The 18,331-nt window shown below is 48.0% G+C and overlaps 1 protein-coding gene across 2 annotated transcripts in view; it reads right to left on the bottom strand.

Moving 5' to 3' along the window:
* Window positions 1-18,331, bottom strand: part of tmeff2a (transmembrane protein with EGF-like and two follistatin-like domains 2a) — an 85,687-nt gene that overhangs the window by 19,112 nt on the left and 48,244 nt on the right. For both annotated transcript variants that reach the window (XM_019872905.1, XM_019872906.1), the window contains exon 5: window positions 5,787-5,883. In XM_019872905.1, coding sequence (XP_019728464.1) covers window positions 5,787-5,883 — 97 coding nt within the window. The remainder of the gene's footprint in view (window positions 1-5,786; window positions 5,884-18,331) is intronic.

Here is an 18,331-nt window from a genome sequence, read left to right as displayed (position 1 = left end):
ACATGTTCAAGTTCTTTCCCACTGGACGTTGACTGTCAAACTAAACATTATACGAAAAGAATCGCACCTCGATTTCAAACAAGCGCATAACATTGACGAGAGCGATCCAGTTTCAACTCTCTGCGATTGTTCAATCAGTCTGCTCACCCAATTTGCACGACATGTTTAAATCAGAGATGGGAGAAAACTTATCGTGGTTCTTTTTTGCTGCTGCTTTTGAATCTGCCCTCATTTTGTTCTCTGGCACATCAGGCGTTCATAGGAACAATAATAATAATAATAATAATTATATGTAATCCACTCTATCCTCAGGAGTGTCGCGGGGGCACCAGAGCCGATCCCAGCCGTTTTCGGGCAGTAGACGGGGGACACCCTGAACCGGTTGACGGCCCGTCGTAGGGCACACAATAGACCAACAAATAAGCATTTGTTAACTTTGTACATAATCCTCATTAAAGTGAAGGGTTGACCCGGAGCCCGATCCGAGCCGACTCCCGGCGAGAGAAGTGGGGTACCCCCTGGAGTGGTTGCCAGTCAATCACAGTTATTATTGTTCTGTAATTCAAAAAAAAAATCCCGAGTTCAAAAGAATTGAGGTCAGTCAAGTGCTGAAGGCTCCCCGCTGCTCGCGTAACATTGAATTGTCTTTGTGACGCTCTCTTCAAATTCTTCTGGCAATGACAGCCCAAAAGGGCGGCTTTTGACAAGCGCCGGTGCTATTTTCAGGATGCGTGAACTCGCCCACGCTCCCAGAGCAAGCGTCCCCGAGCGTCACCGCACATCCACCGACGGCTCCTCCCGGAAAAGCCGGCCTCTCTGTGCGTAATTACAGTTTCGCGCCACAAATGGACCTAAATGGCTTTTGGAGGATACACTATTGATCCTCGAGGTAAATTGCTCATTTTGGTTACGGCTCGTCCCCGGAGTGGAGTGATCTACTGACAGCGGTTGGAAGGATAGCGGGCTGGTGCCGAGGCCTGGTCGGAGCAAACCGACTTCCAGACGGTGAGACAAAATCTTTCAGTGTGGCCGTTCTTCACGCGGACCAAAAGAACCCGACGAAAAGCGTCTTTTACGTTTGTGTGGATTTCATATCTTCACTTTAGCATGGCCAACATCAGCTTCTTTCCGCTCTGACGTCTTTTTCTTCTCTTTTCTGCGCTACTTATTCCATCTATTGTTAAAAAATAAAATACTGTACCCTGCCACGAGAATTCTATTCTCCATTCTATCAAAGTCGAAAGCTGGAAATGGGACAACGCCTGCAACAGCGTCAGAATGCAATGGCGGCCCGTTCCAACACCGGATCGGCTCTCAGTCAATCAATCACGAGGCACAAATAGACAAACAAGCCTTGGCTTTAATTGCGATGTTCTAATAATAATCATCATGTCATCCGATTCGTTTCTTCTCGGATTCCTTTGATCGGGCTCGAGATTTTGCGCGTGATTGGAATTGACCGGAGGACTGTCAACGTTGCATTCGTCAGTGTCTTTGTCTCGTCAAAACGGGCCTGAATTTGGGTTCATTTCACAAGTGGGATGAAAAAACCAACGGCGCTAAATATAGCCACTATAGAAGTAGGGCAAAGGAGTTGTCAGAAACGCGGCCCCCGGGCTATCCATCCATCCATTTACGGCTGCTTATCTGGCATCGGGTCGCGGTGCCAGCCGTCTTTTGCTGAGGGAAGGCAATCCAATCATCCCGAATGTCTGCGGGTGCACCGGGGAAAAAAAATGGGTCACCTGCAGGCTGTTTCGCTCCTCTACTGCTCACTGCGGTCATGACAACCCATCAAGCGGAGCAAAGATTGATCCCTGCTATACCTTCTGAAGATGATTTGACACAAGTCTCACTAGTTTTTGGGGGTCGCGGGGGGGGGGGGACCATCATCATCAATCGGAGAAGCTGCGGAGAGCTGACCTTAACTTTGTGCCATTGTACGCTGTTTTGAAAACTGGACCGGGCTTGCATTTCTATCACAGCCTGAGAAGTGACGTGATGCCTCCACGGTCTAAAGCGCACTTACTGAGTCTGATGTTGAGCCCTCTTGCGATTCAAGTCAAGTTGGTCTTAGAAAACAGAAAGTAGACTCGGATGGACTCCGACTGGGGAGGCACGTAACGACAATTGGGATGCATTTTCTGATAACACCTCGCCCGCTCATGATCACAAACACGCACGCACGCACGCAAATCTCAGTTGATTTCTCCGGACAGTTTGATTCTGCCGGCACTTGGTCACGCGTGCGTGTGGCTCAAAGCTTTTACAACTGTTAATTGTTTTGAATCGATTTGAGAAAAACAGGAATGACGCAGGAAACCGTTTGGTGCGGGCTCCCCCTCTTTGGCATCAAGGCGATTGCTCTCCACTGGATTGATTAACTGGCAGCTGGTATGATTGGAATCAGCTGCTGTCTGATTGGAAGAACCTGTCATTTTAATCAAGATGAGTTTTTTTTTTTTTGTTTTTTTTTTGCACGCCGGATGGATGCCTGATGAAAATGACAGGTTCTCAACTCGAAAACATCCGTCTGAATATCCACCACAAATATTCTCGGCGCAATGCATCGGGCTGATGGTTTGGGGCGCGTCGGAGAAAATCAAGGGTACTTGTTTCCGCATTACAAAAAGGTATTAACGTCACACATTTGTGTTTTGTGTCCGCGGCGTGTTTGAAAGCGATGCGTGATCGATTGGGGTCGTTTTCGCACCTAACCGAGTGCGCCATATGCTGTTGTTGTTTATTTTGACAGCGCACCCTGGTGAATTCTCAACCAACGGCGCATTTAGTGGATTGCGTTGGCGAGAGTCTGCTCAGTATATGCAACCAGACTCATGACGCATTTGATCCCGAGCATTCCAGTTATTTTTACCGCGCCGTATTGTCTTTCCATCGCATCGGGCCATTCGATCGGAGTCACGCTCTCATGGCCTTTTTGAGACAGACTTTGAGACGGAAGAAGTGGTCCAAAAATGCCTCCGAATTCGAGTAGAAGTGCCACGGCGTGCCAAATCACCCCGAGCGGATTTGGATTGGAATGAAAATCTCAACTCAAGTGTATTTCTCAAACACTTGAAAACAACCCGCACTGTTTACAAAGTGCAGTACATGGAGTGAAACAATCCATACAACAACAAACAATAAAACAATGAATTCACATGAAAAACAGTAGAATGAGGTCAAACTACAAATCAAGTCTCATGCCGGGCCCAAAGCCAAAGAATCAAAATGACCAGTTAGAAAGATGGGCGGCGAAGGGGCTGGCCCGAACGTTCATTCCAAAGAGAGAGAGCGGCAAAGCAAAAGGCTCCGTCCCCTCCGAGCCTCCGCTAAGTTCTCGGTACCTCTCATAGTGTCCGCTCCGCAGACCTGAGGCACTGGGCGGGGCCGGAGGAGCTTTGAGAAGGTCAGGTGGGGCCAGGGGTCTTCAAAAAAACTCTCAAATGAGCCAGTGAAGAGATGCCGGAGTAGGAGTGACGAGCTCCCTCTTTTTACGAGTACCAGTCAAGAAGTGAGCAGCAGCATTTTGGACCAACTGGAGATGCTGAATGGAGGATCGACTGACTCCAAAGTCAAGTGCGTTCCAGTCATCCGGCCGAGATGTGACGGTGGCATGAATTTCTGTTTCAAAGTGACATACCGGTAGTTTATCTCCTCCGCTACTGAGGGAAGCCCGTCTCCGATTGCGTTTTGGTTAACTTGAATGAAATTTCGTTTTGTTTCGGACACGTTTTCCCGGCATCCCGCTTTCCTCCCGCCTTGCCTCCCATTCAACGGGATCCTCGGTTGCTTGCCTGCACACTCGGCCGCTGCCATTTGTGGCAAATTGGCGGGCACGTTTCAATTCAAGATACCCACCAAAGCACTTGTGCACGCGCGCCAACATTTTTGAAGCTTCTCCAAGCCTCCCTTGCCTTAACTATAACACGAGTCGTGAGAAGAGCAGCGTGGGCTGTACAATTGATCGTGCGCTTTCGTCATCGTTTGTTTTTTTTACCCCATCCGTGTATTCGTGATGAAGGTTTGAAGTCTTCATTCCACTTCTGCTCCACGTGCAGTTAGCACGCACGTGCGGATTTTCTTCCGCATTCAAACCGTTGCATTTTAATTGCTGCCCGTACCCCACTTCGAATGCCAACGTGGAGTCGTCGTACCGTCTGTTTCCGGCAAGCGTTGAAGCCGAACATTCAGCCGGTCGAGTGTTGCGGCTTTTGCGCCCGGAGCCCCGAGGCGCTTTGTGCCAAAAACAAAGAAGTCCCAATGTATGGACGCGTCCCCATTGAACTACATTTCTTTGTGTGAGCCAAATTCATTTTGCCCTGACATTGGCGAGTCCTGTAAGGATGGTAATTGGATTTCCAGAATGAGGCAAAGTCGGCTTTCTCTGCGCGCCCCGCAATAGTAATTGAGGTTAAATGAAATGGTCAGGCGCGCACCAACCCTCAACGGATGTTCAGTGGCAAGAGTGTGCTGAAAAATGAGCATTTCTCATCTCTCCGCTTACCCTTCAAAGACATTCAAATTACAGTCGCAAGTGTCAAGTGGGGGGGGGGGGACACGGGCAGATCAAGGCTATTTCCATATTATAAACTATTTCAAATACGCCACGCGTGGAGACGGCTCTTTATGAAAAAGTAAACATCGGGATTCGCAGTGAGCAATACGATGGAAGAAGAGACGAAAGAAGCGCTAAACAAAACTAAACGGACAATTGTCGCTCACTCAAATTGTGAACCGGATAATCTACGAGGCATCAGCAAAAGCGCGACTCAAACGCACTGTCACGCTAGCGCGCTAAGCACGTACGCGCGAGTCATCGCCACCCGGCGAGAGCAAAAGACAAAGAGGACTTCAAAACTCCCAATGACGTCGAAATTTGTGGAGCTAAATAGAAAGCATCGTCTGAAGAAAAGGAAAAAAAATGATTCTTAAAATATACAAGAAGGAAAGATGAATTCATGAACCGTGCTGGGAGGCTCAACCAAAAACCAACACGACAGTGGCTTGAAAAAGTATTTGCACCTGCTCCAAAATTATGATTTTTAATTTTTTTTTTTTGCATATTTCAGTCCTTCAATTCCCAACCGCTAATGGCGTTTTTCACATTCACATTTCAAAATGATTGTATTCGTGAGCTTTGGAACCCTCTCTTGGAGGCCATCTTGGCCTCTTTCATATGGGGGAGACCGTAGCTGAGGTCAGCAAGGTCTGCAGTTTTTTGGATGCGGTTCCGAGTTCTTTTGTGCCATTCTGTGCACTCTCAGAGTGTTTTGTTTTGTTTTTTTTTGGTTCACCATTTGTCCGAGTTTGTCTACATTTGAGGATAAAAGCGCTGTGTTTTTTGTTTTTTTTTTGGGGGGGGGGATTTGTGACCTTTTCCTTTTTCCAGAATCAAATATTTTACTTTCGCTTTCATTCTTGAATATCTTTAGATCGTGTAACATGCGTCAGTTTTTTTTTTTTTATTACCGTTGAGCTCCGTATTTCAAACGGTGACAGTTGAGATTCAACAAAGGGGGACAATTCCTTTTAAAAAAAAAAAGGAAAAAAAAATCACTCCTTCATGAAAACAATTTTGGAACCTCTTTTTGTATTTGGATTTACTCGGGTTGTCTTCGTCAGCCCTCAAAATTGGTCTGCTCATCCGAAACATGAACGTGTGAAATCCGGAAGGGAGCAAAGAGTTTTTCACGTGACCGCAGCTTCATGCGGTCATCTGCTGATGTGGTTGCTGACCCGACAGGGCGTCAGCAAATATCAAGAGGAGCCATTTGGCAACTTACCAAACATCCTCGGCGTCCACGTCGCACTCGGCCCCAAACTGGCAAATGTCGCAGGTGGATGTTTCCTTCTGACCCGCTTCGGCTGAGCCCTCTGCTCCTGAAACGGACAAAAACCAAGAAAACGTAACTGTTGCCCGCCTCACCAAATGCTCCCCGAGGTTTTGAGTGTGAGCGCGAATGGTTGTTTGTCAACGTGTGCCCTGCGATGGGCCGGCAAGCGGTTCAGGGTGTCCCCCGCCGACTGCCCGAAGAGGGCCGGCATGGGCCCCGGCACGCTCGCGACCCTTCGTCGGGATCAAGCGTCTCCGAAAATGGATTTGATATGAAAATGAAATGCAAAAAAATCAGCAATTGAGAAACACGAGTGGAAAATGCTTCCAATGCGGCAAATCTCTGGCCGTATCAATCAGCGGCAAGCAACGCGCTCCCCGTGACAGATCCAGTCGGTTTCCATCTGAAAAGAGATCTTGGTTCCCTCCGAGCTGGCTTTGCAGCGCGCTCTCCTCTCCTCATCTATCACTCTCTAAACCCCGCTGATCTTTTTGGACTGCCTCTTTTATTCCATCCTGCTGATTTTCTCACAGCGTGGTTACTACGGGCGTCGGGCTCACAACTGGCTCAGGGACGCCGCCGGCGCGTATGAGGAGTCGCGAGTGGCTGAGGTGGGGGCGGCGGGCGGCGGGCGCGGGTGAAGCTGGGGGTGGAGAGCTGAAAGAAAAGGCAATTTGTATGATCTCAAATTGCATTCTCCACGCGCATACGGCTCTCGCCGGTCCCTGCGCACCTTCCTTGCGGGCCCCCTCCTCCTCAGACGCGTTCTATTTTTAAACTTGCACTGGGGGGGCGGCGGGTGAGGAGGTGGGCTACGGAAATAACGGCGAAGGGGTGGAACTTGGCATCATTTTCTCGTGTGTTGTATTTAATCTCAATGACACGCGGACGCCTACGCCGCCGCCGCCGCCGCTGTGCATCGCTCCCTCGTGTCGCCTCTTTCATTTTCCCCTTTTGAAACGTACGTTATTTCGTGTGATCCCCGGTGACGCAGCTGGGATGAAGGACAAAGAACTCTTGGTGGGAACGAGTGGTGGGCGCGCGGCCCCATTTCCCGCCATCGGATTAAGTTGGCTTTGACTTGAAATTCAAAAGGTCAAAGTCAGTTAACTTTCATTTATTTGATTTTTTTTTTTCCTCCATGCCAGCTGCACGATAAAGAGTGTGCGCCTTACAGTCAAGGCTCTGTGTTGAAATCTCGGGTCTGGCCTGTTTACTTAACATAATGACAGTGAACTTGGCATCATTTTCTCGTGTGTTGTATTTAATCTCCCTGACACGCGGACGCCTACGCCGCCGCCGCCGTGCATCGCTCCCTCGTGTCGCCTCTTTCATTTTCCCCTTTTGAAACGTACGTTATTTCGTGTGATCCCCTGTGACGCAGCCGGGATGAAGGACAAAGAACTCTTGGTGGGAACGAGTGGTGGGCGCGCGGCCCCATTTCCCGCCATCGGATTAAGTTGGCTTTGACTTGAAATTCAAAAGGTCAAAGTCAGTTAACTTTCATTTATTTGATTTTTTTTTTCTTTTCTCCATGCCAGCTGTACGATAAAGAGTGTGCGCCTTACAGTCAAGGCTCTGTGTTGAAATCTCGGGTCTGGCCTGTTTACTTAACATAATGACAGTTTGGTGTTTGGTGTCCTTGGTCAGGACGGGGCAAAATCAGGATGAAAACCGCCCGATTATCTCGGCGCATGCCGGGCCTCACCAACACTCGTGCAATAATCATGCGGTCGAATCAGCATCTTCGATAACCCACACCTTTTTATCTCGGCTGATAAGTCCCGCCTCCCCGCCCTGCATAGATTTCGACAAACTTTTTTTTGGAGTGCGTCGAAAAAGTCTGATATCCTTGAGTTCAGCTGGGAGTGGTTCAGGGAGCGCAAACAAATGCGCGTCATTGAAATATCTTTGTTCAGTGTATACAATCGCGTTTGAAGAAAACTCAAAGAGGCTTACGGGGAGTGCAAACACAAGGTTCTCCTGCAAACCCATCCGCCACTCTCCGTACTACCCAAACAATTATTCCCCGTGACAAAGGCGGACGTTGTTTCCGACCCCTCAAATCCCCGATGGAGTGTGCCGTCCTCCTCGTTCCTACATCTGCTAAATCCCCCGAATCAACAGACGCGCTGGCTAATGACCAACATGATGAGCCCCGATAGCGCCCTCACAATAAGATGCGCGCACACAAGCGCTACATCGTGTCATATCGATCCACGCCTGGACGTGCCCCGCCTCCGTCCCTTTCGCATCACTTTGTTTTCCTCTCAAAACAACAAGCAAGGACAAGACGACACCAAAAAAAAAAAAAACCTCAGTTGTGATCAGGTTTCTTGAGAAGACAGAGGAGGAGATTAGGGTGACATGACACCAGATTAGAAGAGATGAGGTGGATAAACATTCAAAGGGCAGATGAGCAGCCAATGGTAATCAGACGCAGAGGTGGTGAGGGGGGAAACCTGTGGTGCTTCAAGAGCGTCTCTAATCCCCCGACTGCCGTCTGGGGCCTTTGGTCACGCTGGCTGCACGAAAGCCCGCATCTGAAAACACTCGCGGTGAGGAAACCTTCAACGCGCGATGACTTGATTGCGAAAGGGCCTTCGCAAAAACGATATCGAGTGGACGTTAAGGAACCCAGATTGGACACGGTGGGCGAGTGGTTAGCACGTCTCCCTCACATGGCCCTTTTCCACCGCGCTTGTGCTCGTGCTAGTTCCGGGCCAGTGCCCGGGTTAACACCGCTTCGTTTCTTTTTCCATTCGGCCAAATAGGCTCGAGCTCTCGTGCTTGAAACCGGGGCTGAAGCTGGCCCAGATGATTTGTCGGGCCAGACTCTGGCACCACCTACGCCAAGTTTATCATGACGACCGTAGATGTAGAGGAACGAATCCCAGGACACACACGGAAGTTTTGCACAAACCGTTGAGGGGCAAACACCGGCACCATTGTTTTCCTAAACACTCAAATGTGTCACGGCAGTGAAAGCATACACTTTCTCTCGGTGCTGAAGGTCTAAGTGTCAAATTTCAATGAAGGGCCCCGATTTGGATCAGCAAGTATCAGACTCTGGGATATTTGTTGGCAAAAATCCACTCCAACGAATACGAGCGTGGCTAGAACAAAACAAACGGACGATTTTATGCATCAGAAAATCCTGTGTGTGTGGGGGGTGTGTGTGTGTGTGTTTGTGACCTTGCAAATACACTTCTGGATGACTGGCCTCCAAATCCGACACGTTCACTCAGTACATCAGACGATGTTTGGGTCATCGCGCTCGTCCAAATTCACGTTCTTTCTGACTGAAACATCCATAGCAATGTTCTCGAATTTCCCGGACCCGTAAAAACGAGCACATACCAAGGCCTAAACATAGCATAGTGCGAAGAAATGGAGCACGACGGCTGCACGGGGCTCTCGCACAAATGATGAATGAAGGCTGCGAGAGCCCCGGGAAACAGACAAAAAAAGACGACGACGACGACCTTGGTTGGAAACGCGCCGGCGAGATGAGTGATGAATCGTGAACGGTCGCTGCGTGGGGTCTCACAGACACTGGCGAGGGAAAGCCGCGTTCACACGCCGGTACGTTCAGGTCGACTGGGCCATCGGTGGCGTAAAAAAAGCGGTCGCCGTAGATCACGCGCCATTCAGACAAAAACGTGCCTGCGCACGGCGGTCGCAGCTTTTCCCAATGATGGCAAATGAAGGCAACAATGACAATTGCTTTGGACGCAAAGAAGCGCATCCGACGCTCCGCGTCCCGAGCCGGCAAATTAGCGGCTCCACGTCAACCCTCTCCCCGCATCCTCTCTCGGTTGTTCCGGCCATTAAAAAGCTTGGAGACAGCTTGTGTGAAAAGAAAAAAAAATGGCTTTTAGCAGCACATTTTGTGCTCCCCACTGTACTATCTTTGACAGTTTCAACTGTTTTCACACTGAATGCATTACATTGCACTCCCAGCCAAATCCGAGAAACCTTTTTTTTTTTTTTTTGTATGTATAAAACAGTTTTTTTTTGAATCCATTTAAAAATGGATGATGGCACTCATACAGAAAAAGAAATGTTTTAACAGTGCATATATGCCCCGAAAGTACCCAGCTGTGTCAGTGACAATGAATGTGAAGGGCTTCAAAAAGGCGAGGGCTGGTCCGGTGAGTGACGTGGGAGCCAAATGAGAGCGTAGAGTTGGCTGTTGTGAGCTCAGCATAGTAGTTGGCTGGTAGCCGGCTAACCGTTGTCATGTCTTTGTCACATCTCGGCGAGATTACTGTCGCACACTTGACTTTGGTGTCAGGCAATCCTCCATGAGGTGACTCCAGTTGTTCCAGAATGCTGCCGCTCGCCTCTTGACTGCTTCTCATAAGAGGGAGCATATCACTCCTACTCTGGCATCCCTCCACTGGAACACTTGAGAGTTCTTTTGAAGTTCCTATTATTATTATTATGATTATTATTTTTTTTTTTATTTCAAAATGACCTTACCCACCTGACCTCTCTGAGCTCCTCCTCGGAGGTACTAAGCGGAAGCTCCGAGAGCACTGAGCCGTTTCAGTCGGCGCTCCCTCTCTTTGGAATGAACGTTAGGCGAGCCCCCCTTTCAAACTCGTCTTCAAACTCTTTTTTTTTTTCCTTTGGCTTTTGACACCGCATGAGTTTTGATCTTTAGTTCGACTGGTTTTGCACTTTCTACTGTCTTTGTTATTTATTGTTTTATTGTTGGTTTGTTGAATGAATTATTCTTGCTTCGTGCCCAGCACTTTGTATACACCGGGGGTTGTTTCCAAGGGATCTTGACTTGAGTTGAAATGAGTTTGTTAAATAAAACAATTAAAAGCGCATTACAATGCACCGTAACTAGCAGTGGGAGGCTAACTGAAATCAGCTCCTCATTTTTTATGTGACCTTGTTTCAGCGGACATGGTTGTGTTTTGCTCTGCTTTGACTGTGAAATGATCCGAAACTTTGGACAGTTGCGGTCGGATCCACTAAGTGAATTGGCAAATAGCAGAGCCTGAAAAGACAAAGGTTCATCGTATATTTTTCAAGTCGGCAATTTTGTGGTGTTATCAAATTTCATGGGACCGTTTTTCCAATGTGCCTACAAAGCACATTGACTCATTGTCATTTCTGAGGTCCGCTTAGTCAAGTCCGATTCATGAAAATATAATTTCATCTTCATTTGCGTTTTTTTGTTTTTTTTTTTTGCATTGTAGCCGTTCAAGCGGAAGCCACATTAATAACTTCTTACACAATCAGCGTCCCTCAGAACCTCCCACGAGCCACCGAGGCGAACTTTTGTCTATGAGAGCTAAACGTGACCCGGGGATGTTATCTTCCCGTAAACTGACACGCGATCCGTGAAAGATGATCCGGCAAGAAATAAACACCAGCCCACGGGCTGATAATGGCCTCGCTTGACGATGCGGGATCAATGGCCGGCGGTCGCGTCGCACTGCATTTGCATCGCAGCGCACCCCGTACGCCTTTTTGCGAAACTCGGCCGAGATATAATCTTTCGGTCGTGTGGGCGCTCCATTCAAAGAGGACCGCTCTGACAATTAAACAATGAAGCCCATCAATCAAAGCCACGCCACCGACAGGTCAGTGCCCCCGTGCGGCAGATCCCACAAGGCAAGAGAGAACTGAACACGACCCAAGTGGGGGAAGAGGAAGGAAAAAAAAAAATCAATCACAATAATAGATATCGATATTGAAAAAGATGACGGATGGGACTGCCGCTGGAGGCCAGGATTCAATTTCTATTCCTTTTTGTTCGTGCGGGAGACCACATCACTGCTCACAAAGTCATTTGTCAGCCGCCGGGCGAAACGAGGAGAAGGCGGCCTCGTCCAAAAAGTGAGCCAAGGGCAGTTGTTCCCATGAGGCAAATGGCGAAATGAATTAGGTACTAAAGAATAATGACTGACATCAATTATGATATCATCGGTGACTTGCTGCGTGCTGGAGATCAAACGAAGTACGACCATCAAAATGGAAAAAAATAATCAGCCTGCGGCCGATTTAGCGGACAGGCCTGGCATTCAAACCGGAAAAAAACAAGTCGCTCTTCAGTGTCAAGAAAAACGGAAAGAGAAGACGGACAGACCTCTTTTTCCGGAGTATTGATTCATCACTAAATGAAGTCGTTTGCTGCGGAGTATATCAATAAAGAAAACGAAAATGCTAAGCATGTCGTATTTCCTCCAGATGCGATGGCCACAGGCATTATTTCCCAAATGCGGAAGGTGTCTGATAGGCCGGATGCTGACGCTTGCAGGCCCGATCGGAAAATAGAATGTCAGAATCCGGTTTGCCGATCGTCGGCTTCCGTGTGCGTTTGGAGCGGCACGTATCGGAAATGACGGACCTCACGAAACCGCCTGTGTCCGTATCTGGAAATGCCTCGAGAAACGACAGCATCGGGCACTCACAACACCAAGATAAACCATATAAACGAAAAAAAGAAACATTTCAAATCCTCCCGATTTTTGTGTATGCAGCCCTCAAGTCAAACATTTTGGACACCTTTGGCTTTGTTTTTTTTTTTTCTGTCACTTAGATTTTGTAGTTTTGTTTTTAGCGTCAAGCACAAGAACCCATTCAGTTAGCGCTGAAGTCGCAGTTTTGTAAATATTGACTGTCATTGTCACATGACGTCTGTGCTAGTGTCGGATCATTTTGGAAAGGGAGTCCACCAGATGTAGTTCAGTCGAGATTCTCAATCGGTCAGGTCCACCATTTCGACAATCGTCCGTAACGGCGACAAAATCACGACAGAGTTCGAGGCCGACAGATGACCGTCAACGGCTTGGGGGCGCGGCGCGTCCTGAACCGGAGATGGCCCTTTTCATTTGTTCCGTGCTTCTGAAAATGTGGCCACTTTCAGTTGTCAGCTATTGATCCAGATGAGCAACGTTCGACCGATAAAGATTACGGTAATGCAGTCGGCAAAAGCGTCGGCATCGCGTCCCACCCGTAGCCCCGTCAAAGTCTCCGACCCGTCTCTCCGGTACCGTAGCTCGTGCCGGCCGCTGCCAGGTGGAGCCGCTAACCGTCCCATCAACGCGCTCTTCGAGCTGGGTCAAAGCCTTTTTGAATGGATTAAAAGCAAGGAATTAGGGCTTTCTAAAAAAAAAAAAAAAAAGCTTTTTCCCAGCTTTGCCAGGATTAGTCCCCGCATTATGTTTCTCTTTTTCGCCTGAATGGCTCAGCGTCTGCCCTTCAATTCAGCCACCTATCTACAGTCAACCAGAAGGCTGGAAAAGGCGCGCCTTGAAAAAAGAAAAAGAAGAAAAGTTTCATGATTACACCTTCAAAGTGGGCCCGAGTAATGGCGGCGCCGGATTTTTAAGGACTGGGTCATGTCCCCGTGGTTGTAGCTTTGGTGGATGCAGAATGTCATTGATGCCGCGGCTCCATTTGGGTGTTGACATTGAATCTGGAAAAATGACTAGTAGAGGCAGCGCGAGTGGTTACGGACAAATCGTCTGAGGAATGGAAATAGATGCCTGGTTGAGAGACCTTCCTCCATCGGAGGCTTTTTTTTTTTAGTGTTTGGATTTCTTATCTTCCACGGGGGTGTTTGAAATCCAATTAATTCTCCCTCTGAGCTGGCACTCGCTCGTCTTGGTCTATTTCCTGAGAAATCCCCATCGCGATGCGAAGCATATGCCGAAATGTGCGCAGAGTCACAAACATCCTCTCTGCTTCTCTATTTTTCCCGAAATTGAGCAAAAACGGCTTGTAAGCCTCATCCTTATAAAACACAAATCGCAGTCTGCATCTTCATCTTGTGATGACCCAAGTGTTGGTGTCTGTCTTTTCAGCCAACCGATGAATTGGTGTCAGAAATGAGGAAAATCCCAATCGGCTCGTACATTTTTGTTAAGGCGAGCTCCTTCGCTCTGAAAACACGTCTGGTCGATGGAAACGAATGTGGCTGTCCGCGAAGGCTGAAATCGTCTCTCGCTTTCGAAACGAGGCTCAGCCGAGACGACGTAAACTGACGACAGTCGGCTTCGCCGGCGGCACCGAGCAACATTTGCTAACGGAATGTTTTTTCAGAGATGAGGTCGGACCGCTACGGTTGTTTGTTCCATGTCTTAACAAATCATGTTTTTACATCTAGAAATGTTCATACTGTGTTATGCATCGTAGTTGGCGGCCATTTTCTTGGAAATGGTTACAATGAGCTAGCGTTATTACGTGCATATTCGTAACGTCATAACGAGGGTCGACGGTCTGTTTGTGGTGGTGATCACAATGTTGTAGGTGATTGACATCATTTCTTATCAATACGGGAGGATCCAACGTTGCGGTTCCTGAATACCGACTGTGTCAAATAATTTTCACAGGCGAGCGCAGTTGCGTCGAGGTCACCTTTTGCAGCTGCTTGAAGAGTGTGGAATCAGGACAAAATGAAAAAATAATCCACTGGTGAGTGGATCTGAATGGGAGAGGGCTAAACGGCAAGCGTGGCTCCGAGCCTGAGTTACAAGAGAAAGCCGCGGGTAAGATGAAAGACATTTTTACACTTACAGTCATGTCCTATGACCTGCCCCTCCCCCTCCAAAAAAAAAATAAATAAAATAGATGAACTGAAATTTGAAGGACATTTTCACAAAAAACGTGATTGGAATTGATTTTTCTATTCAGACATTCTTTGATTTTCTTAAAAAAAAAAATAAAGAATACTTTTACACTCTGGGTACAAACTATTGAGACCAAGCAGAAAATTTCGATGGTCACAAAACACGAGTTCGCTTTTTATGTTGAACGGATTTGGAAACTATGCACGCGGATCGCCCAAATCCCACCGTACCAAAAGCCCGGCACACGCATAAGAACAACTTAACTCATTAAAAAAATTGAAGACAGCCCCTCTCACACATAAGAGCTCTTCATATGAACGTAACCACGGGCAACCAAAAATGTCGTCACCCACACCAAAACTCCGTCAGCGTCTTGGAGCGGATTTTCCTTCACGCCCTCCACGATGAGCTCGGCGTCCTTGGACAAACACGCAATTTGGCAAGCGCTCACACCTTCTGTGCCCGTCACCTGCTCGCGCCGCCACACGTCAAATGTCCACCTCGTCCCCGCAGCCGCGCGCCACCAACTTCACCGCTGTCAGCTGGGTGCCGGCTTTAAGCCTCTCCACGCCACACTTTATCTCGCCAGCAGCCCGAGGGGCCAATCTCGCGCCACTGAGAGCTGGAGAGGCACCTCGCAACCCCCCCACGCCGGATGAATGGCGCCGGGATTTCAGCTCAAGCAAGGGGGAGGGGGGGGCAGAGCTGGGAGCTGCTGGCACATAAACCGGCACAGTGCAGCGGCAAAAAGCTGCAGGGGGCAAGATAAACATGTTTTCTTCTTCTTCTTTTTTAACTCCGTGCGCTTCGTACACGCTAAAGCACAGGTGTCAGACTCGAGGCTCGGGGTCCAGATCCGGTCTGCCGCATCATTTTATATGGCCCCCAAAAGCAAATCACGTGTGTCGACTTGCATGATACTTGCTAAAATCTGGACCGAGCTGTCAAGTTGTCATGTGTAATAAATGACGTTGAGATTTTGCAATCATGTTGTTGGCCTGTTCACACTCACTTGAACAGTAATTCAAGAAACTAACAAAGAGCTGTCTATTAAAACACACAACAATGCACAACAACCAAATGCAATTGCCTGAGATTTTGTTTTAAGTCATTTTGTGATCGCCTTTCTGCACTCATATGATTGTCATTTTTTTTTTACCAATGTCATTTTTGAATCAGATAAATTGCATTCGTTCTTTAATGTGCTTCATTTAAAAAAAAACAACAACAACAACACAGGAGTAATCCCATGGCGGTCCAAGCAAACGCCGGTTCTTGGAGGTTTCAACGTGACACATTTGTATTTTGGGGAGAAGAGCAACCTCAGAGGTTCCACATAAAACAACAACAACAACACAGGAGTAATCCCATGGCAGTCCAAGCAAATGCCGGTTCTTGGAGGTTAGCGGCCGTGGCAGATTTCAACGTGACACGTTTGTGTTTTGGGGAGAAGAGCAACTTCGGAGGTTCCACACCAGGCCCTGAATAAAAACCTCTGACTGCTTTCTGCCACTTCATTAGAGGGAGGCTCTCCTTGGAACAAATCTTTCTGTTCCTCAAGGCTGTGGACGAGAAAAATGAGCAATGGCAATTTTCCAACAGAGAAATGAAGCACGGAGCCAAAAGGGAAAGCCAATAACGAGTTCCCATTTCCTGCCGCTCTTGTGATACTCCAAGCAGCTGATGGAGTCTGTTAGTCCAAAGTAAAACACACCAAAATTGTGCTTTTTAAAGTCGGTGCTCAGAAACGGAGGGCGGGAGGGAGGGAGCGGGGGTCGTTAGCATCTTTCCTCCCTGTTTGTTGGTGCTTTTTTGTTTTTCTCCCCCGCTGGCAGAGAAAGCGCTCAGTGCAGTCTGAGCAGAAACAAGACATCATCTCGATCGCACTAGCACACAAAAGAGAGACCAAATAACGACTCAGGTGAGCAATCATTTCCCAAAAGACTTTTGGACAGTCACTCCAAGGCCACATATAGACTCATTTTTTGTTTTGTTTTTTTTTTAATACCTGTGGGCGATATCGGTCCATTCGTTTTCTCTACTCGGGGACTTCCCTCACGAAGCAGTCGGAGGCCGCTCCGCGGTGACGGTTTTCACTTGAGCGTCACCGCACTAAAACGTTGGTTGTCAGATGCCGCAAATGATTTGCTGGCTTTTCAACAGAGCTGCATGTCGTTCTTTAGGGCGGAGCCTGGTTAGGTCGTTGAGAAGGAGCAAGTGAGTGATGATAATGGGAGACTTTGCAGTTTTCAGAATGCGTAGCAAAATGGCAAAAGCTCCCATTGGCACCGGGGGGGGAAAAAAAAAACCCAAAATATTACTCATAGAGTGTGACTATCGCTCTAAATATCAACTTGATGTTTAATTTTTTGGGAATGTACAAGCAAATAAAAAGTCAAACAGAAATGACCTGACAAGCAGAAATGTTTGCGCATGGTTTCTGAATGCCTACGGTTAGCTTTGCTTCGCTTCGGTAGCTAACCTTATGCGCTGTTGTGAGCAGCAAGAGATGAGCTTTCTTCTTCTTTTTTTCGACTCCGACATTGACCTGCTGCTCTCGACAGGATACTTTCCAGCGGGGGTGTCAAATGGACCGTTTCCGGCCTATTCGTGAGCCCCGATTCAAACACATGAACTGTCGTTGCTAGATCTGTCCACCGGAGGGCACACCGGCACACACTGAAATGACATTCTGAGATCGATGAGACGGCAAGGTTCACGAGCAAAGTAATCCCACTTCACACGAGATGCCGTTCCACCTTTGCGCTCCGGTTCTGCGAAAACGGCTGAATGATCACAGCGGTACCGCCTCCGCCTCAATTGGAGTCAAGGAAACCCCCGATGCCACTGCTGGCCATTGAGAATCGTTTCAACTGCATTTCAAGCGCATTCCCGATTGCTGTTGCATTTATGAGCCTGCCTGGCAGGTGACCTCGCTTTGCGTGTGGCGTGCGCCCGCACTTCTGTCGACTCGCTTCACCTTACGTTCCATTCAACTGCCTTCCTACTACAAATCCCACCGAGAACCGAGAGCTCGACGCTGTCATTTTCCAACCACACATATTCTCCGGCAACATTAAAAATTCAAGCCACTCCGATGAGTATTGAAAGCCATAAATATACAGCCTTCAGATGTTTGAGCACACATCGAGCGTCGGGCTGTTGAACGTCCCTTAAGAGGAACGCCTCCAAAGAGAGAAAAGCTCATCCGCATCATCGAAGTGAGGAAAAACACGAGCCCGTTTTCAAGCTTGATTCCGAGCGAGTCGAGAGCAGCGAAGTCATGGAAAGAAAACAAAAACAAACAAAAAAAAAAAAGCCGGAACGACCACTTGTTGCGTCTACATCTTCTTGTAGCAGTCTAGGAAGGGTTAAATCAACATTTGTCACGTGTGACATTTCAAAAAACAAAAAGAGAAACCGTTTTTTTTTTTCTAAACAATCTGCTTTCAGGGAATGAAGGCATATTTTTCAAAATAAAAGAATAGAGAAGAAGAAACACACACCGAAAGCATTTCTAAAAGTCCAGAGTGACTAAGCATTTCCCATTGCTCCATCCATCTCGAAATCCCAGTCAAATCCTGTCATGACAGCAAAAGGTCATATCTTCCCAACTCTCGCCACCGATATTCATCGGCCGTCCTTTCCGTGGGGCGAAGCAATCTTTCCCACCTCCACTTCTGCTGCATTATTTCCAAGATGACAAAATATATAAGGCGATAACAATCCCTAACGCCGCTGAGATGGAGGCCTGGCCCAAAGGTGACCCCGCCGTTCTCATCAGCCTCACTGTCCCGCTCTTCATCCACCTCCGCTGATGCACTTTGATTCTCTTCACACAGCGGCCAGTATGTGCGCAAGCTGAATTACCCCCCCCCCCCCCGAACACCCCCCCCCACC

The sequence above is a fragment of the Hippocampus comes genome, unplaced genomic scaffold, assembly GCF_001891065.2.
Source record: "Hippocampus comes isolate QL1 unplaced genomic scaffold, H_comes_QL1_v1.1 scaffold242, whole genome shotgun sequence".
NCBI classification, from domain to species: domain Eukaryota; kingdom Metazoa; phylum Chordata; class Actinopteri; order Syngnathiformes; family Syngnathidae; genus Hippocampus; species Hippocampus comes.
This window is presented reverse-complemented; position numbering and strand designations above follow the sequence as displayed.